Here is a 22,593-nt window from a genome sequence, read left to right as displayed (position 1 = left end):
ACACTGGCACTTTGTGAATTCTCACTCAGCCAAATCGCGTTGAAGATTTGCGAAAAAGTCGGTGACAGACCGTCCCTCTTTCTGATAGACATTAAAAAAAAGAATTCTTGGTAACACTGGCACTTTTCTTTCATTTGGGTGTACAGTTTAGGCAGATCTGTAAATGACTGAGTTCTGATCGATTTTTCGGGTCCAAGAAACGCAGAGAGACCGTTGTAATGCACAGAACTTATAGAGACGCATAGTAGCTGTGCTTTCTTTGCCTCGTCTCTGATATTTGTCATCGCTACGTAATTATCAAAGCTCCCCGTATAGAATGCAAATTTTTCCTTCCGAGAATCAAAATGTTCAAATGGTTGTATGAATGAACAATGACCGGAATGCGAGACATCTCTTCTCGATTCCCTCTGGAATGTTGTTACAAGCTGATTAAGCTGGGCATGTTGTTGTCGGTTGAATGCATGTAATAGTTTAACACATTCTTCTGCATCCATTTTTTTGAGTGTAACCACGTTGTTTGTGTCAAAACAGCGGTATATATTTTCGGTGATCGATTGATAGTACTGTGTGGGATATCAGCAATACTTATTTACATTTTCACCTCATTGCAAACTGTTATGTTCTAAGCAACACTGTGCCACACACTTATATATACTTAACATACTTTATTAACCTCGATATGCATCTACTGCATAGCATACTATATATATTCCTTACAATGAATATGAATGCCAGAAAGTTTAGGCCCTTGCGCTGTTTATGCCAGCGCACTCAATGGTTTGGAAAATATACTGCACACGGTTTCCGAAGATTAAGTTTTCAAACTTGAAGCGATTGTCCTTGTACCGTTTTATTGCATATAACGAAACTCAAACAAACTGGGAACTGCAGACATTTAAATTTAAACGGTATATTCGAAGGGATGACTAGAATCCGAGGAATGAATATTACTTCACCCGCGGCATGTTCAGTCATGATGGTGGCTTCAATAATATTTGGCATCAGTTTCTTGAATGAAAGCCGTGTTCCATTGCACAGAGAAGGAGGATTCATATACTTGAGAAGGATAATTGGTCCCACAATCATCCGTTGCAAGATGTTCCAGGGTACTCCAGGTGACTCCGAGTTGTTCAAAAGCTCTTCCGAGTAGTTGAGAGCATCATCTGTATTACGTGTCCTGTAGATAGACTTGTAAATTTGTAGAACACCGGATAATTCTTGTAAATGTTACTGGTTGATGACGTTGACAGTTTCTATTTTCTGGAGCAAGAATTGCTCTTTGATACAGCCGTGCGTGATCGGTGAAATGTTGTGCTCACGTATGACAAAACATTCAGATCTCTGCGTGCTGGCCATCGCACGCATCCACACAGGCAAATACTTCTGGATATCACGAACTGAACGAAAATGGCTTCGTATGCCATGGACTTATAATGGCACCTTGACTGATATACAGTACGTATTGCTATTTCTTGTTTATTATTATCTATCTTTTGAACTACTGTATGTTTCCTCTAAACGTATGTACGACCCTTGTACCGTTTCTCTACGGGAAGTAAGATGAACCTTCGTAGCGAGATTTTACGACCGGATATCCTGATGTCAACCTCATTAGAGGAGTTAATGAGATGAAATGAATGCTGTGTGATGACAGTAGGAATGGTGAGGGTGAAACTCGGTGCCGGCACATGGCCTACTCCTGTCGAATGGCACCGAGATGTCTGCTCAAGGCTTTACGTCCCCATCCGACGGACGAGTCACCATCACCAGCGGCATATGCCCACACCCCATATGAGTAATGCTGAGGGGTTTCGAATTTAATCCAGGCTTTTGGCACGCAATGTAGTTAAGAGACAAACAGGACTGGAACCGGTTACCCACGGTGTCAGACCATATAGACTTAGTCACCAGGCAAGTTTTATATGTTTCCTTTAAATAAAATATAAGATTGAGTAAGTTGAAAGAAAATACGGTTCACATTTTATTGCCGTAGATTTGGCTGGGCATCGCACATATACTGTACGCACAGACACGGGCTGAATATGGCTCCTCGTGTCGGGGACCGAAAATGGCTTCCTATGCCATCGACTTGTATTACCTATCTTATACATGTTGCCTAGCGACTGCGAATCTACGCATTTAATCCTGGTGACAGCACGATGGATTGTCATATCCCAGCACACACATTTCGCCAGTTTTTCGTTCATAACTCACCAACGAACGCGAAAATTACACGTCCGGCTTCAAGGTGCATTTGGGCCCACTTCCACCTACCTACGTTAAAAATGCTGCATGTCTGCGTGCCGTAGATTTGCCTGAGCATCGCACACACACACACACACACACACACACACACACACACACACACACATAGAGAGAGATAGATAGAGAGAGAGAGAGAGAGAGAGACAGACAGACAGACATACACTTCCTTTTATTATTACATAGCCTAGATACCCCAGATTATGCTCAACAATTTTACAAAGCTTTATTTCCCTAAACTTCAACAATTATTTTGCTGTAACAATGTTTAATATTATAAATTAAATTTTACGTACATACATACATACATACATATTCTTCATAGACTCTTGTCCCCGTCAGTGCTCAGTCTGCTAGGCTCTGTGAATTAACCAAACCGCCTCCGCGCGTCTCCATATGAAACTAGCTGTGTAGCCTCTTTTCGTACTACACCTGGGTCCCCTCACCCAGCCTCGTGGCCATGGTCATTATTGACGTCATGGTTTCAGTCCTGTTGGTAGAAAATATTTCACAATTACAATGTTGGCCGGCAGGGTAGGAGAGGTGCTGGTACACTGCGTGCTAAACGAGCGGATTCAATTCCAAAGCTTTCCGCAGTGTTGGTATGGAGTGAGGGCGTATGACGCTGTTAATGGTGATTCATGGTGTATGGTGCTCTAAGCTATATGGCGGCACCGGGTGTCACCTATCATCATCGCACAGCCAGACGATCTGCACTGGGTCGCTGGACATGATCAAGTTCACTTCTCTCATCTCTTCGTCGCCTTTTTATGTACTTTCTTACCCTCCATTATCGACTTCGTCATTCTCCTATCCCCCTGCGTTCGCTTCATCCGTCGAGACTTTATCTCCTCATTCATTAATCTTACACTAAAACTTTCAGGAAATGTTAGGATTTGTTTCTTGTCTCATTACAACGATGCCGGAAATTTTGTTCTTGGTCTAAGACTGAACACTAGTGGGAATTCTCATTGAAGTTAGGCGAAATAAGCAAATGTAAAGCTTTTCAATGTATCCTTCATTAAACGTGTGTCAGTTGTAAACCAGCAAGTCGTTGTTGTTGTTTGAAAGGCGAGGGTACACATGTGTTAAAGAGACCGACCAGAATGACGACAGTGTCAGCTTTCACGTACGTCCAACAATATGGCTCCTTTGTATTCAGTCATAGCTGCATGTATTTTCCCAGTCAACGATTAACATCAGGACAGAAGCAGTAGAGAAATCATAAAGTTGAACCAGTAACCGGAATAGTCAGTATATTCCACGTCTCTATGGTCTCACACAGTGGTTAGCTGGTTCGAATCCCGTCGATGGAGAAGATATTCACTATCAGAATGTTACCTGGTAGGGTATGATAGGTGGTATAATACAATTTGTAATCACTATATTGCGTGACAAAAGCCGGGATTAAATCCCAAATCTCTCCATAGTGTTCATATGGAGTGACGGCACTTGGCGCTCCTTCGTCGGTCGGATGGAGACATTAAGCCTGGAGCAGACACCGAGCTTCACCCTCATCATCTCACATTCAGACGTGCAGGCGTATCGAACAGTCCCATACTATGGAGTAGACCCCAGAGATGCTGATTTTATCTTGTATTACTTGTTCATTATGAATGCCAGAGAACTTGTATTTCTTCCCGTTCTTCGTACGGGAATATTTCCTTCGTGAATTTGAGCGAAGTTACATGGCTCTATTCACACGCTGAATATGGCATGTTATTTTTCTCCGAAAGACGTGGCAGTATCGTGAACTACGATAAATCTGAACAAAGTCTAGACGGAAGGAGAATGATTTCATAATTTATTGTACAGTATAGTTCCTGGTCCGAAGTTGTGCGAAATTCTCCCGGCTTCTCAGTTACATATCGCTGTTTCTCTGACCACTGGAGTGGCGCTGTCGCTGAAGACGCATGAAATCCATCGTTGATGATACCTCCCTTAATATCTGCTCGATCGTAAAGACAAAAATGGCTGTATAGTTCCTCCCGTTAACCCACCTTGAATTGACATGCACCAAAGGTTCCATGGGACTTTGATTAAAAATCCAATTTTTTGTAAGCAACTCCATTATTAATCGTCTTAGGATAAATACGTATATGGCATAAGGTAATGGAAATAAAATGTTCTTAAACGTTTATTATAAACAGTCTTTTGATAGACCTACAGTAATTCAACGAACATTTTGGAGTAATCTTCCTATAAACACTAACTCCAAGTGATGCCTTGCCGACATATGCACATGATAACACAATCCTGAATGAGTAGATTCAAAAATATGAAGTTTGGTTGTAATATGTCCAGCGGTATTGCAGTTTTAGGAACACAGACAGATAGATAACCGGCTGATACCCTTAGATGATCATATCACATATGAATGAAATAATTATAAGGAAATTTTGTTCGTATAATTACCGTACATTACTGTACTCCTCTGCGAACCATGTGACCTTGCCGCGGTGGGGAGACTTGCGTGTCCCAATGATGCAGATAGCCGAGCCGCAGGTGCAACCATATCGGATGGGTATCTGTTGAGAGACCAGACTAACGAATGGTTCATCGAAAGGGCGGTAGCAGCCTTTCGGTAGTTGCAAGGGCGGCAGTCTGGATGATTGACTGATACGGCCTTGTAATAATACTCAACATGGCTTAGCTGTGTTGATACTGCTACACGGCTGAAAGCAACGGGAAACTACAGCCGTAACTAACTCCCGAGGACATGCAGCTCTCTCTGTATGAATGATGTACTGATGATGGCTTCCTCCCGGGTAAAATATTCCGGAGGTAAACTAGTCCCCCATTCGGATCTCCGGGTGGGGACTACACGAGAGGGGTCGATCATCAGGAAGATGGATACTGACATTCTGCGAGTCGGAGCGTGGAATGTTAGAAGTTTGAATCGTTGTGGTAGGTTAGAGAATCTGAAAAGGGAGATGGATAGGCTAAAGTTAGATGTAGTTGGCATAAGTGAAGTACGTTGGCAGGAAGAACAAGATTTTTGGTCAGGCGACTACCGAATTATCAACACAAAATCAAACAGAGGAAATGCAGGAGTTGGTTTAATAATGAATAAGAAAATAGGGCAGCGGGTAAGCTACTACGACCAGCATAGTGAAAGAATTATTGTCGTCAAGATAGACACCAAACCAATGCCCACCACAATAGTGCAGGTCTATATGCCTACTAGTTCAGCGGATGATGAAGAAATCGAAAGAATATATGAGGAGATAGAAGATTTAATACAATATGTAAAAGGTGACGAGAATCTAATTGTGATGGGAAACTGGAATGCAGTGGTAGGCCAAGGAAGAGAAGGTAGTACAGTAGGAGAATTTGGAGTGGGACGAAGGAACGAAAGAGGAAGTCGTCTGGTTGAATTCTGCACTGATCATAATTTAGTCCTTGCCAATACTTGGTTCAAACACCACAAACGACGGCTGTATACGTGGACGAGACCTGGAGACACTGGAAGGTATCAAATAGACTTCATTATGATTAGGCAGAGATTCAGAAACCAGGTGTTGGATTGCAAAACTTTCCCAAGAGCAGACGTGGACTCTGACCACAACTTGTTGGTCATGAAATGCCATCTGAAGTTGAAGAAATTGAAGAAAGGAAAGAATGCAAAAAGATGGGATCTAGACAAGTTGAAAGAAAGGAATGTGAGGGATTGTTTCAAGGAACATGTTGCACAAGGACTAAATGAAAAGGCTGAAGGAAACACTATAGAGGAAGAGTGGAGAGTCATGAAAAATGAAGTCAGTAGGGCTGCTGAAGAAATGTTAGGAAGGAAGAAAAGCTCAACTAAGAATCAGTGGATAACTCAGGAGATAATAGACCTGATTGATGAACGAAGAAAATACAAGAATGCTAGAAATGAAGAGGGCAGAAAAGAATACAGGCGATTAAAAAATGAAGTGGATAGAAAGTGCAAGGTAGCTAAGGAGGAATGGCTGAAGGAGAAATGCAAGGATGTCGAAGGCTGTATGGTCCTGGGAAAGGTAGATGCTGCATACAGGAAAATCAAGGAAACCTTTGGAGAAAGGAAATCTAGGTGTATGAATATTAAGAGCTCAGATGGAAAGCCACTTCTAAGGAAAGAAGACAAAGCAGAGAGATGGCAGGAGCATATCCAACAGTTGTATCAAGGTAAAGATGTAGATAATTTGGTTCTGGAACATGAAGAGGCTGTTGATGCTGATGAAATGGGAGACCCAATTTTGAGGTCAGAGTTTGACAGAGCTGTGAGTGACCTCAATAGGAACAAGGCACCTGGAATTGATGACATTCCCTCTGAATTACTGACTGCCTTAGGAGAAACCAGCATGGCAAGGTTATTTCATTTAGTGTGCAAGATGTATGAGACAGGAGAAGTCCCATCCGATTTTCGGCAGAATATTGTTATACCTATTCCCAAGAAAGCCGGTGCTGACAGGTGTGAAAACTACCGCACCATTAGTTTAGTATCTCATGCCTGCAAAATTTTAACACGTATTATTTACAGAAGAATGGAAAAACAAGTTGAAGCTGAGTTGGGAGGAGATCAATTTGGCTTCAGTAGAAATATAGGAACACGTGAAGCTATCCTGACTTTACGTCTGATCTTAGAAGATCGAATCAAGAAGGACAAGCCCACGTACATGGCATTCATAGATCTAGAAAAGGCATTCGATATTGTTGATTGGACCAAGCTATTTATGATTCTGAAGATGATAGGGATCAGATACCGAGAACGAAGAATTATCTACAATCTGTATAAAAATCAGTCTGCAGTGATAAGAATCGAGGGCTTTGAAAAAGAAGCAGCAATCCAGAAAGGAGTGAGGCAAGGCTGCAGTTTGTCCCCTCTCCTTTTCAGTGTTTACATAGAACAGGCAGTAAAGGAAATCAAAGAGAAATTTGGAAAGGGAATCACAGTCCAAGGAGAAGAAATCAAAACCTTGAGATTTGCCGATGATATTGTTATTTTATCTGAGACTGCAGAAGATCTCGAGAAGTTGCTGAATGGTATGGATGAAGTCTTAGGTAAGGAGTACAAGATGAAAATAAATAAGTCCAAAACAAAAGTAATGGAGTGCAGTCGAACGAAGGCAGGTGATGCAGGAAATATTAGATTAGGAAATGAAGTCTTAAAGGAAGTAGATGAATATTGTTACTTGGGTAGTAAAATAACTAACGATGGCAGAAGTAAGGAGGACATAAAATGCAGACTAGCACAAGCAAGGAAGAGCTTTCTTAAGAAAAGAAATTTGCTCACTTCAAACATTGATATCGGAATTAGAAAGATGTTTTTGAAGACTTTCGTGTGGAGCGTTGCATTGTATGGAAGTGAAACATGGACGATAACTGGCTCAGAAAGAAAGAGAATAGAAGCTTTTGAAATGTGGTGTTACAGAAGAATGCTGAAGGTGAGATGGATAGATCGAATCACGAATGAAGAGATACTGAATCGAATTGGTGAGAGGAGATCAATTTGGCTAAATTTGACGAGAAGAAGAGATAGAATGATAGGACACATCTTAAGACACTCAGGACTTGTTCAGTTGGTTTTTGAAGGAAGTGTAGGGGGTAAGAACGGTAGGGGTAGACCAAGGTATGAATATGACAAGCAGATTAGAGCAGATGTAGGATGCAATAGTTACGTAGAAATGAAAAGGTTAGCACATTATAGGGTGGCATGGAGAGCTGCATCAAACCAGTCTATGGACTGATGACTGAAACAACAACAACAATTACTGTACAGACACGTAAGCCTTACGATGTTATGCATGTAGATAATAATAATAATAATAATAATAATAATAATAATAATAATAATAATAATAATAATAATAATAATAATAATAATAATAGTCAAACTTTTCATCCAGATATTCTCATGTTCCCTCCGTGTTCGTTTACATAAGGTGGGATTTATATCCAAGCGGAGTGAAATAATATGCATCTTCTGTTTTTTTCCCGTTATGGATCCTTCAAATCACTCACTATTCAGCACTTTCCTCAAAATACTGCAGGTTTTAAAACCACTACCTTCTGCAGTTCAAGAGGGATGTCATACCTTATGCGGCTGGTAGGGAAGTTGTCCTAGTACTCGCACGACTATTTTAACAACGAAAGGATGTCTGATAAACAGACACTTTTCCAAATCCATTCTTACTATAAAATTTGTCCACAACAACTGTAAATTCCCGAGTAACACATTTACAAACTCACTTGTTCCAAATTGAATAAAATATTATATTATATCCAACAGCTTATAAGTACACTTTACAACGTTGGAATTCGGAAAAGAGAATTTAAAATGAGGGACTTGACGGCAGCATCGCAGTTTCCTCACTGTATGACCAAGTTGTAGTTGATTTAGTCTTGTTTCGGATAACTATAAGAACATTTCACCAAAATAATCAATGTACAGACACACAGTCGTTACATTTTTCTATTTATATAGACAAGAAATCTGCTCTACGTGCAACCGCTTTTGGGTTATGTTTTCTAGGACTGTAAAATCGTTAATCGTTAATCCCATACCTGTTGCGGCCAACATTCTACAATTCAGCAGAATATATGAACAACCCGGTACTGACACCTACACCTATCCATTTTTTCTGAACTGATAATGAAACTAAAGTGCTCTCTCGCGTACCGCTTGTTTGTTATTAGGGACGAACTTCCAGTGGTATGCAAAATGTCCCTCAGTTTATGATGTTAGGTTATAAAAGTGAAGGCCGTGTTGGTGAATCCCTCAACTTGGCAATGAATACAACTTTTTCTACGAGTCATACGATAAAAGATTTATACCGTTCCGAAATGATGTGATTTATACTGGGGTGCTTTACGATAAGACAAACGAAGTGAAGTGTGCAACAAAATCGCACGTTAGTCTCAAAATGTACATTTTAGAGGGGTGTTGTTACTATAGGCTATAATTTTCTGCAGTAATACTTAACATGTTAATGATATGCAAATGTGATTCACGTGTTTTATGCTCTATTATAACCTAGAAGAAATGTCGACTCCTTTTCTTGTCTTGTATTCTATACGAGAATTGTTTTCTCTACATTGCATCGCGGTATGGGTCATGCTAACTGCAAACTAGTATTTGGGAGATATTGGGTTTGAACTCCATCGTCGGCAGCCTTGAACATAGTTTTCCATGGTTTCCCATTATCATACCAGGTAACTGTACTTTAATTAATAATAATAGCCTAATAATAATAATAATAATAATAATAATAATAATAATAATAATAATAATAATAATAATATACCATGAGTAAGGCCTTCCGGTGAAGTTTAAGTTGTCTCTTCTCCGTCTGTGCATCCACCTCTAGTAAAAACTGTGAACGTTGTGAAACCATGCTTACATTTTCTCTTTGAGAAATAGATGTCTCTGATATCAATACGTTAGCGCATTCTGGGGTTCAGATCCCATCACTAGTCAAAGAGAATGTTTGTATTTTAATGTTGTACATACTGTCGGCCTTCTATTATTTTATGTTAATTCTCCGAAGTTGGCTAAACTACAATCTAGAGGCGTGATATTAAGTTGCTTCACCTACACTAAAATACGATATGAATATCCTTTAACCCAATCAGAAGAGATTTCAAAAAATCTCCTATATAAGGAGCGAATTTTGGTCATATGCCGTCTGATCTTGCGGCAGCGTTATTGTGTGTTCTACGTACTAAGGGGAGAGAAAATCTCCTTCGGGAGATAAGAGGTGTGGGTTTCGGCATATTGACGTCTTTATATACAAGGTATGGCAATACATTTTATTAAGAAAACTACGACGTGTAAAGCTAGGGAAGATTTCCACGTTCCCGTAGTACGTAACTGCTAGGTCGCCGTCTTTTTCCTCAAAATAAAATGTAAGGTTTACCTTTTCAAAATCAAAAGTAACTTCTATCTTCGGATTTTCAGATTTTCTTTCCTTCATGAGACATAGTTGAAATGTAAAGAAGCACGAGTACTTACCCTCGTTAACGTTCCTCTAAAATAATGTGGGGTGACTACAGTTTTCCAATCGTCTAAATTGCTATTCGCGTTTCGGCTTTAAATTTTATTTTACTTAATCACCCGGTAGCATGGGATTTGCCTCTGAATCATAGGGCCTTACGCCCACTTAGATCTCTTGCTTCAAAACTAATTCGGAGTGTTTGTATTTCCGCCTCCATTTATCTGTGTATTTTCAGCCTTGTTAACTTAATCTTTGTGTTCCCTTCCAAGGACCGCTCAGTGTAGGCCTTATGCCTCTGAAAAGTTGTTAACTTGTCTTCGAGGGTAGCATGTGCAATTATATGTGTTGGGGAGGTTGTGCAGCTTTCAACTGTAATTTTGACAGAGGCGGTCATGTACACAGTGCGGCAGAAATACTTAACGAATTTCAGACGTAAATTAGTCAGCAACGCAACAAGCCATTCACAATTTTGTTGCGCAGTTTCAAAAAGAAGGGTTTGCCATTTATGTCACATACAGTAGATCGGAGCGAACTAAAGGTCGTATTAGCCACAGCTTTCAAACAGGTGTTATTTTCGTGGTGCGCGCTGTCTTGGCCTTGGCCTTGGAAAACTCATGCATCGTTTCGTCCGGGCTAGTCAGTCAGCCAGCCAGTCGCTCGCGTGGCGTGGAGTGGCGAATACCGAGGTTTCGTGATTGAGACTTATTTCAAAAATGCCGACTCTGTTACCACAACGCAGCGTTTGTTTACTTTGGCTTAGGTCGACATGACAAAGTTCCGTGCAGGAACACCATTCTGTTATGTGTGAAGAGTTTGAGAAAAAGTGGTTCGAGTGTGAAAACGAAGAGGAGGACAGAACTGTAACACTAACATCGGATCGTTATGTACAGCTGCTACGCAACTTCCTGCCGCCGACACTCACCGACTTAGGGAATCCTGCTGTGTGGTTCCAACAAGATGGTGCCACTGCACACACAGCCAGGGCGTCGATAGGTTTCCTGACAGAAATGTTTCCAGGATGTGTCATCTCTTTACGGGGTGACGTTCCATGGCCAGCCCGTTCCCCTGATCTCTCCCGGTGCGATTTCTTTCTCTGGGGATATTTGAAGGATCGCATCTTGCGACGTAAGCCGCGAACACTACATGACGTGAAAGCTGCCATCCGTGAAGCAATTGAGGCAATACCACAAGACATGCTCAAGCGAGTCATGCGGAACTTCAGAGAGAGGCTTCAGAAGTGCATCGAACACGACGGTCGGCATTTGGATGACATTATTTTCATAACCTCGTGAGTATGTGACGGAAATGGCAAACACTACTCTTCCCAACTGTGCAATAAATCTTTAAATGGCTTGTTGCGTTGCCGAGTTATTTACGTTTGAATTTCGTCAGGTATTTTTGCCGCACCCTGTATAAAATTGCACAGCCCACCACACGGCACATTGCACTCTAATTTAAAGTGAATTTCCGGGGGATTTGAAATCCTGGGTGTTGTAAAATTTATTGGAAGCGAAGGCTTCTTTTTATGAACTTGTAAATTTCCCTAGAGGTTACTTCCCTATTGCTAGATTCTGTAGACTTGCGGGTCAAAGGGTGCGACGATTCCACTCAAAGCGAGTTGTATTCAATAGCCTAAATACGCTGTGTAAATACCTTGAGCCACCGAGCTACGAATGTTGTAATTACTGCGTTAACCAATGAAAATGTTTCGAGGTTCTCAGCTCTTCTTTAAAAGAATTGAAGGTATTAGACTAAGTTTAATTACGGCACATTCAACATTTTAAATACAGTGAAAGGAAAAGGAACACATTTTACATATGATTTGTTAGCGACACCTTGTCCAGCCATTCACCCCTCATGCTTCATTCCCCCTCTCTACTCCGCGCAAATAAGTTCGTAATAATAATAATAATAATAATAATAATAATAATAATAATAATAATAATAATAATAATGTTGTTTGTCCAACCCTTGTCCCGTTTCCCTACGGGGTCGGGTATGAGGTGAGATGAATTTGTCGTGGCGGTTTTTTATGACCGGATGCCCTTCCTGACGTCAACCTCATCAGAGGAGTTAATGGGAGATGAAATGAATGACGTGATATATGATAGTAGGGAGAGGGTGAAACCCGGTGCCGGCACATAGCCTACTCCTGTCGAATAGCACCAAGGGGTCTATTATTATTAATAATAATAATAATAATAATAATAATAATAATAATAATAATAATAAATCAATAAATAATAGCCCACCGCCGTCAAAAACCTACAGAGTACTCAATAGTAGCAACTGGAATTTCAAAGCCATTGGACATAGCGTAAATCCCCCTGTCGTAGGGAACTAACTCTAATGATTGCGAAATCTAGCAATTCTGACACGTTTCGTTCCCTTTTTTCCTCTGAGTAGTGTTAAGGTGTATTTCACCACCATCGAACACCATACCGCAGTTTTTGCTTCCAGATGATTCTTAAAGATGGTTTTCCATGCTTCCCATGAATTAAAACCACGGCCATCCTAGTCCCAGTCTACCTACACATTAGCCCATGGTAGCAACATAACATACATTCCAAATTCATAGGACATAACGCGAACGCTAAATTTGAGCAGCCACACGAAACTCACGTGCCCATTACTGAAATTATCTCTTCTTATTGGCGTCAAAGTCTATTTTACTAAAATATTATATTAAGTCCCTCTCGAAAAATCTTCAATTAATAGAGTTTTCCACGAACCTGCTACGCAGGCGAAGCAGGGGGAGAGGTGATACTCCCACGTGGCGCGTCCCAGGTGGCGGATAGGGGGGTCCTAACCGGCTTGCCGGCGGACTTGAGGGAAATAAAATACCTCTCGCGGACCAAACATACCCCGTGTGGGTGGGGGAGGCAGACGAAGAATTCACCCACGGTATCCCCTGCCTGTCGTAAGAGGCGACTAAAAGGGGTGACCAAGGGATGATTGAATTAGAACCATGAAACTACTTTTGATTCGTACCATCACGCGGGGAACACCATGGGTTGCCTGTACTTGCGAGTTGTACCACTATGTTCGTTACGAAATGGGTTTGTGTTTAGTAGTAGTCATGAGCGTGGCCTGGGGGTTTCCAGTACCCGTGCGTCGTACCCATGTGAGCACCACCGCGGGTCTGGGCGTAGCCTGTGAGTTGTACCACTATATGAGCGACACCGTGGGTCTGCGTTGCCTTTGATTAGTATCCACTGTGTGAGGAACACCACGGGGCCCGTGGGACCGGCACCCGTGCCTAGTACACCTAGGTGAGGAAACTCATTGGTTTGCGTTGGCTCTGAGTGGCGCCATTGTGTGAGAAACACCATAGGTCTGCATTACCTGTACGAAGTACAATACTTGTGAGTAGTACCGTCTTGTGTGGAACACCGTGAGTTTCGCTACTTTTGATTAGTACCCCCAACATGACAAATACCATGGTTCTACTTTACTCGCGACATGTACCATTCTGTGGGGCCTTAGACATGGATTTTGCACCCCTTTGGACATCAAGCATCATCGTGCTTTATGAGTGGTCCCTTGGTCAGTAATCAATTATGTATGATCTTTGTTTGAATCTGATCCACTGTATTTTGGTTGTTTGTTTCTTTTTATTGCTGGGTTCATGTCCATCCATTCATTCTTCATGACATTAATTTTTTTTTGGTCAGTGGATGAATTTGACATTTTTGTTCTTTCATTTCGTACCATTAGGGGCCGATGACCTCGATGTTAGGCCCCTTTAAACAACAAGCATCATCATCATCATCATCATCATCATCATAATAGAGTTTTTGGGTGTTTATTGTTATTTCCTGGAAACTTTGCAAGTGCATCCATGAGGATAGTAGAGAACAACAATTACGAAACACTAGCGGGCTGTTACACGTTGTTCATTAATTTATTTATTAAGAAGGAACACATAATATGCAAATATTAATACAGAAATTAAACTGTTTACATTACACATTTATGGAAATGGTTTCCACAAAGAATACAGGAACACTGAAAGCCTGGATCATGGTAATCGTTAATTTTACACTCTTTAAAATGAAATTCGTGAACTGCAAGCCACGTTACCAGTTGTCGCAGTTTGTATGAAATTTGTTTCCATTCACTATTGGTCATAGATTCCGTGCAATAAAATTCACACCATATTTCTTCTCTATTTCGACTCATAGTTCGTAACAAATCCTTGTCTAGATGATAGCAATAGTCATTAGCTAGTACATACACTGAAGGAGATGGCGTGAATTAGGGCACAGAATTCTTCTTTAGGTACAGTAGATGGATTTGATTTTTTCAATTTCAGACAGATGATTACATTTCAGATGTGTCCACATACTACCACAGGAGTGACTTTGAGATGAAATAGCCTTATTGCTATCGCCAGTGAACTGTTTCGTAATCGCTGTTCATTATTATCCCAATTTCGTTGTTAGGCCTAAAAAGATAAAAAATGTACTTAACAAACACTTCATTACAACTAGAAACTGAATTAAATTTATTTTGCTGAAGATTTTGAACTTACTGCGAATCATTGATATCGAGTCGTTAATTTTGTACATCTTTTTCTAACTGCGAAATCATTAATCCAGTATCGTGACGTAAATAATATTACGTGTCACACTTTAGGAGCGTAAATTACTCTGAGTTCGAACTCTGGAACATGATACATAAAATTAACCATGAGAGAAAGATGGAGTCTGAAAAATTAATCTCTGCTACTTTCAGTGATTGTCCTTCAGCTTTGTTTACAGTCATCGCAAAAGCTTCGTTACGCTGCAACAGTTTCTCTGACTATGCCGGTAGTTAATAGTCCCAATAAGGATGAAATTGAGCAGACTTTCCAATTGCTGCAATGTAAAACGAAGCCTCTACTCGTTGAAATAAACAGTGACAAGAAAATACGTGAAAGAATCATCGTTTTAGAATTAACGAAACGAAAGGGAATGCAAAATGTTGGTGCATACCATTGAAGTAATCCACACCTGAAAGCAATCACTCCATACTCATTCATGGAGTTGAGGTTCATTTTGTAGAGAATGAATTGCTAGATTGTAGCATAGAGCAAAATCCAGCTGTAAAGTCTGCTATCATAGCAGGCCTTGAGGACGTCGCGAGATGGCACCATCCTCTGGCACTTATAGAGGTAGACGAAAGTTGAGATGGCGTTGCCATGGTTACTGCCGGCCATTCCTTGATCGGGCAGTTTTTGGCGTGAATATGTCTTACTGTATGGCTAGTATCCATCCAAAACGTAACGTGATAAAGTTTGTGACGGAAGTAAGCAACCGTGCAGCCAGTGATAAAAACGAAATAGCTTTTAGTGCCGGGAGTGTCCACGGACAAGTTCGGCTCGCCAGATGCAGATCTTTTGATTTGACACCCGTAGGCGACCTGTGCGTCGTGATGAGGATGAAATTATGATAACGACGACACATACACCCAGCTCCTGTCCCAGCGGAATTAACCAATTATGGTTAAAATTCCCGATCCTGCCGGGAATCGAATCCGGAACTCCTGGGACCAAAGACCATCACGATAAACATTTAGCCATGGAGCCCGTCTAGGCAGTGATGTAAGGTATGGATGGATGGTCAGACAATGTCACCTAACAACCGTGAAGGCTGTGATGTAAGGTATGGATGGATGGTCAGACAGTGTTACCCAGCAACCGTGCGGGTTGTGAGGTAAGGTATGGATGGCCAGACAATGTTACCTAACAACCGTGCAAGCTGTGAGGTAAGGTATGGATGGATGGTCAGACAATGTTACCTAACAACCGTGAAGGCTGTGATCTAAGGTATGGATGGATGGTCAGACAGTGTTACCCAGCAACCGTGCGGGTTGTGAGGTAAGGTATGGATGGTCAGACAATGTTACCTAACAACCGTGAAGGCTGTGATGTAAGGTATGGATGGATGGTCAGACAATGTTACCTAACAACCGTGAAGGCTGTGAGGTAAGGTATGCATGGATGGTCAGACAATGTTACCTAACAACCGTGAAGGCTGTGAGGTAAGGTATGCATGGATGGTCAGACAATGTTACCTAACAACCGTGAAGGCTGTGAGGTAAGGTATGCATGGATGGTCAGACAATGTTACCTAACAACCGTGAAGGCTGTGAGGTAAGGTATGCATGGATGGTCAGACAATGTTACCTAACAACCGTGAAGGCTGTGAGGTAAGGTATGCATGGATGGTCAGACAATGTTACCTAACAACCGTGAAGGCTGTGAGGTAAGGTATGCATGGATGGTCAGACAATGTTACCTAACAACCGTGAAGGCTGTGAGGTAAGGTATGGATGGATGGTCAGACAATGTTACCTAACAACCGTGCAAGCTGTGAGGTAAGGTATGGATGGATGGCCATGACCGCGATACATATTTATGATCATTTGATGTTTAGGGCCTTAAAATGTTGTTTTCAGTGTTCCTCTGGGCACGTTGAGTGTTGTTTCTCGCAGTAAGGAGCGTCCGCTCCTTCTACGACAACTTCGATATTTTGCCGATGTTATGATTTTTTTTATGCTCCCTTACAACATGAAGTGAAAATTTGAATTTGACCAGATAACTATCTCCATGGCCCGTGCGAGTGCCTCATACACCTTGCACTTTTGTAGAACGAAAAAAATAAACTTTCTTTCGATGTTCCAGGTATAACATATGGTACCTTCATGAAATAATATTGTGTAATCTCTGTTCCAGAGGCAGCTCGACGTCAAGGGATATGAATGCTCAAGTGACCTGCGGTACGTGTTGTTTCGTCATAATGTTAAAACGGTAAGTTCTTTCAGAATTAGTATTTACTTTAACGTAAAGGCCTAATGCTCGCTGGTACAGGGTCTACCGAAACTCAGCGGAATGGATTCTTTATACGGAGAGAGGGAAATGGGTCCGGAGTTATCAGACAACAGAGGACCGCGGTGGCCTGCGACTGTTGAGTAGTTCTGTCCAGTAAGAGAACACGTGATCAGTGATCACTTGAGGAACAATTGTCTCTAACAATCTGGACGTGTCAGTAAATACACGCTCGGATAAACTCTGGACGCACGTTCTTATTCTTGAGAGATTCATTCCTGATATGTTCCCGGTGAGTAGGGACGGTATACAAGGTCCTAACAAGGTTACCCCTAGCTGAGTCACTTACTTGTTAGTTTCATCACTTTGCTATCAGACCTCACTTGGCCATCTCTTTTTTCCTTCCGAGCGCGAGGCCTAGGCCCTTCGTGATACTTGTCTTTCTCTTGCTGATGCCTTCATTTTTCGAATTGTCGGACGGGAAAATGGGGCACCACGGAATATCTTCTTCAGAGCTGCCGGCAGTGGAGTTCGAACCCCTATATCTCGAATGCAAACTGGTAACTACGTGACTCAAACCACGCAGCTACTTGCATGTATTTTAGTTTGGCTGCACGGGTATTGACTTATTCAAGGCATGTGGTAGGGTACATCATGGGAGACTGCTGACAAAAATGACGGCCATTGGACTAGAACCCTCTACCAGGCAGTCTTATTGGACCTTTATACTTTGTTATTATATATGAGCAACGAAGTAGAATTACAGGAAAAGGTTTTTGCGGATGATGTTAAATTCTACAGATTAATAAATAAGTTGCAGAATTGCGAACGGCTCTAAAAAGACTATAACACCGTTGTGAGATGGACAGCGAACAATGGTAGGAGGGTAAACGGGATTAAAATTCAGGTTGTAAGTTCTCTCAGCTTTAATTAATGTGTTGATGGGATCACTGTTCAGTAACGGCAAATCTTCATTAACGTGGTTGTAAATAAAACTTCAGTTCAATCATCATTGATCCGCATTTAGGGCAGTCGCCCAGGTGGCAGATTTCCTATCTGCTGTTTTCCTAGCCTTTTGTTCAATTATTGCAAAGACTTTGGAAATTTATTGAACATCTCCCTTTGCAAATTATTGCAATCACTAACCCCCCTATTTATATATGAATATTTACCCCAATTTGTTCTCCTGAATTCCAACGTTATCTTCATATTGTGATATATCCTACTTTTACAAACACCACTCAAACTTATTCGTCTACTAATGTCATTCCACGCTACCTCTCCACTTACAGCTCGGAACATACCAATTACTGGAGCAGCTCGTCTCCTTTCTCTCAAGTCTTCCCAGCCCAAGCATTGCAACATTTTCGCAACGCTACTCTTTAGTCGGAAATCACCCAGAACCAGACGAGCTGCATTTCTTTGGTTTTTCCAGTACTCGAATCGAGTAATGGTCCCGTACACTGGAACCATACTCTAGTTGGGGTCTTACCAGAGACTTATATGCCCTCTCATTTACATCCTTACTAACCTAAGATAACCCCATGGAACTACAGCCCTGAAGAGGCGACCACTGCTCAGTCCGGAGGCATATAGATTACGAGGTTTCGTTACATCCTTACTACATCCCCTAAATACCCTCATAATCATGTGCAGAGGTCTGTGCCCTTTATTTATAATCCCATTTATGTGATCATCCCAATGATGATCCCCGAAAGGAACTTTCACCCCATCAACGCAGTAATTAAAACTGACAGGACTTTTCTGATTAGTGAAACTCACAGCCTGACTTCTAACTCCGTTTATCGTCATAGCATTGCCTACTCTCCATCTCAAAAACATTGTCGAAATCTGTTTGCAGTTGCTCACAGTCTTGTAACTTACTTATTACTCTACGCAGAATAACATCATCCGCAAAAATCCTTATCTTTGATTCTGCTACTTTACCCATATCATTTATACTGTATACTGCCTTGAGGAATTCCCTCTTAATGATTACAGAATCAGTTAAAGCTTCACCAATTCTAATTCTCCGAGCTCTATTTTCTAGATCTATAGCCGCCAATTCAATCACTATTTTATCTAGTCCAATAGCCCTCATTTTTGCCAGTAGACTCCCATGATCTACCCTATCAAATGCCTTAGACAGGTCAATCGCTATACAGTCCATATGACCTCCTGAATCCAAGATATTTGCTATATCCTGCTGGAATCCTACAATGGAATAACCTTTCCTAAACACGCAATGCCTTCTATTGAACCAGTTATTAATTTCACAAACATGTCTAATATAATCAAAAAGAATGTTTTCCCAAAGCTTACATGCAACGCTTGTCAAAATTACTGGCCTGTAATTTTCAGCTTTATGTCTATCGCCCTTTCCTTTATACACAGAGGCTACTATAGCAACTCTCCATTCATCTGGTATAGCTCCTCCATGCAAACAATAATCAGATAAGTACTTCAGATATGGTATTATATCTCAGCCTATTCTATTTAGTATATCCCCAGAAATCTTATCAATTACAGCTGCTTTTCTAATGTTCACCTTTTGTACCTTATTGTAAATGGCATTACTATCATAGGTAATTTTTAATATTTCGTTAGCATTAGTCACCTCCTCTATGTGGACATTATCCTTGTAACCAACAATCTTTACATACTGCTGACTGAATACTTCTGCCTTCCGAAGATCCTCGCATACACATTCCCCTTGTTCATTACTGATTCCTGGAATGTCCTTCTTGAAACCTGTTTAAAGTACCTATTAGTTTCTTGCAAAACTCGCTCTATACTCGATTCATATTTGTCGAGTATGGCCATGACCGAAGGTCGCTTCCCTGAGGCGCGGCGAGCAATGTTCGCTCGACCTTGCCCTTTGATACTCGCTCCTTCACGCGTTATCTCAGTCACAGGTAGGTGTGCTCGCCTCCTTCCGTCCTTATTCAGCCGTACTCAAGTTTCTCTCGAAACATTACGCTTTTGCCACAATGGTGGACTTATGACTGGACATGAAAATACCAATAGTTACTCATATTTTTAGACTGTGTTTCTGCCTCGTATGTAAGCAAAACTGGAAATAATGTACCAAATATCACTCCTGTCCCAGAAATGGTCAACGAAGTTCACGAGCTGCAACGTGTATTCCTCCTGGCTAGCGCACTTCGCTGCTCTATGTATGGAAACTATATACACATTATTAATGCGTAAGTCATACATTTCACTACTAGCCATACCAATGACATTTTATACAAACTGTGCAAATGTATTAGTTAGTCATTATATCACATAAAGTTAAATATAAACCTCAAAAGTAATTTAACAAAACTCTTTGCTCAAGGATCTCTCCAAGGAAATATGGCTAGTGCAAAAATCTAGCTCCAATTTGGGAATGGATTGCAAACTATTTATTTATTGTTATGTATGAATAACGAGTCATTGACTTGGTCTGGGTCTAGCTAACTCCTACGACTCATTAAAAGCATTCCCGCTTTACTGAAATTTCTTTCGCTGCTTGATGGATTGCACAATGTACGTCTGGCAATTAGTGACAGATTAGCTGGACTAATGCCATGCTCCTTCGACCGGGAGAATGGGAAACACGGAAAACCATTCTCAGGACAGCCGAAGGTGCGGACCGGCCATCCCCGTCTCCCGAATACAGTCGTAGAGCCACGGTAGAGCCGTGACCACCCCTCCTCTGCTCGGTTGGCCGGTATGAGGGCAGAGCTGTCGGACCACGGACCAGACATGGCCACATGTGGAACGAGACCAACCCTGCATCCACCAACACTTAATCAACCGTTCCATCAGCCTTTTAAACCTCCGAGTCTTTGCTCTTTGTAAATAAGAGCTTACTCATATCAGGGTAATAATGTCGTGTGGCCTCCGAAGAGGCCTGGTGCAGGTATTTCGAGTTGATGATGTAAGGCGACTTGTACACCTGTGAGGATGGGGCCCTATCTATGACGAATTCTAATTATAAAGACGGCACACACATCCAGCCCCTGGGCCACCAGAATTAGCAAATGATGGACCCGGCCGGGAGTCGAACCTGGGACCCACTAGACCAAAGGTGAGCACGCTAACCATCTAGCCATGGACCCGGACTCTATATGTATGAACCACATTGATTGTAATGTCAGCGAAGCAAGCAAGGTCATCCTCCCCAGTCAAAAACTTCGCTTCGAACATGCCTTGTCGAACGAATCGGAGCAAACTGACGCATGTTAGTTTAAACGCTCCACTCATGCGTGATAGTGGTTGCATATGCACGATCAATGCACGCCACTGGTACCTAGGCATGCCCATCCATTTTTCACTAAAATTTTTATGACTGCAATTTATGCTTGCCATCATGTTAACCTTAGTTGACTCCTTTCATAGATTCAATTTCCTAGTAAGTTCCTTCAATTGCTCCTGACTTCCACAGACATTTCTAACTCGGTTTCTTCCAACCTGCACCTCCTCAGTCTCTTCACTTCTGTGTTATAAGATAGTGGGTCTTTACCATTCCTTACCACCTTTAAAGGTACAAACCTGTTTTCACATTTCTCAAAAATTGCTTTAAACCCATCCACAGTCTGTTAAAATTGTTATTTACCGTTTTCCACCGATCATAGCTACTTTTCTTAAACTCTGTCATGCCTGCTTTATCAGCCATATGGTACTGCCTAACAGTCCTACATTTACGACCTTCCTTTCTATCACATTTATTTTAAACTACGACAAAAACAGCTTCGTGATCACTCACTAATACCATCTATTACTTCGGTTTCTCTATAGAGCTCATCTGGTTTTACCAGCAACACGTCCAGAATATTCTTCTCTCTAGTTGATTCCATCACTTTCTGATTCAGTTGTCCTTCCCAGAATAACTTATTTGATATTTGTTGGTCATGCTTACTGTCGTTCGCATTATCTTTCCATTTGACCTTTGGTAAATTGAGATCACCCGCTAACAATTACATTCTTTTCTATATCGTTCCCACATAACTGATTATCTTATCAAATAATTCCGAATCAGCGCCTGCGCGACGCTTTCGCGGTCTGTACACTCCAAAATATCAAATTGCTTCTTATCTTTAGAGATAAGCCTTACGCCTAGAACTTCATGTTTGCCATCTTTATAATAGCTTACAAATTCTTATTTCACCAGAATGAATACTCCCCCTCCTACCATTCTTAACCTACCTCCACGATAAACACTCCAGTTCCGTGAGAAAATGTCTGCATACATTATATCATTTCTCAGCCATGATTTAACTCCTATTACAATATCTGTAAGTATATATCTATTAAAATTACTTCATTCTATTGCTTTCTTTACAATACATACAGTTCAACACTAACATTTTTCGTCATCCCTACTTGACGTCCAGACATACGTACCACTGCGGTTTAAGTGAAAGCCATCTGAGCGCAGATCCCTATCTTCTACCCACCCATTAGGATCTAGAAATCTCACTCTCATTTTCCCACATACCCACTCAATAATCTCATTTAAATCCCCATTCACCTTCCAGTCAGTATCTCTCCTACACAGTATTCCACTGATAACAA

At 41.3% G+C, this 22,593-nt stretch overlaps 1 protein-coding gene across 1 annotated transcript in view; it reads left to right on the top strand.

Annotated features, from left to right (window-relative positions):
* LOC136872592 (inactive dipeptidyl peptidase 10) overlaps positions 1-22,593 on the top strand; it is a 782,685-nt gene that overhangs the window by 591,543 nt on the left and 168,549 nt on the right. The window contains exon 4 of the mRNA XM_067146389.2: positions 16,939-17,013. Within this exon, the coding sequence (XP_067002490.1) occupies positions 16,939-17,013 (75 nt within the window). The remainder of the gene's footprint in view (positions 1-16,938; positions 17,014-22,593) is intronic.

Source organism: Anabrus simplex, chromosome 4, assembly GCF_040414725.1.
Source record: "Anabrus simplex isolate iqAnaSimp1 chromosome 4, ASM4041472v1, whole genome shotgun sequence".
NCBI lineage: Eukaryota > Metazoa > Arthropoda > Insecta > Orthoptera > Tettigoniidae > Anabrus > Anabrus simplex.
This window is presented reverse-complemented; position numbering and strand designations above follow the sequence as displayed.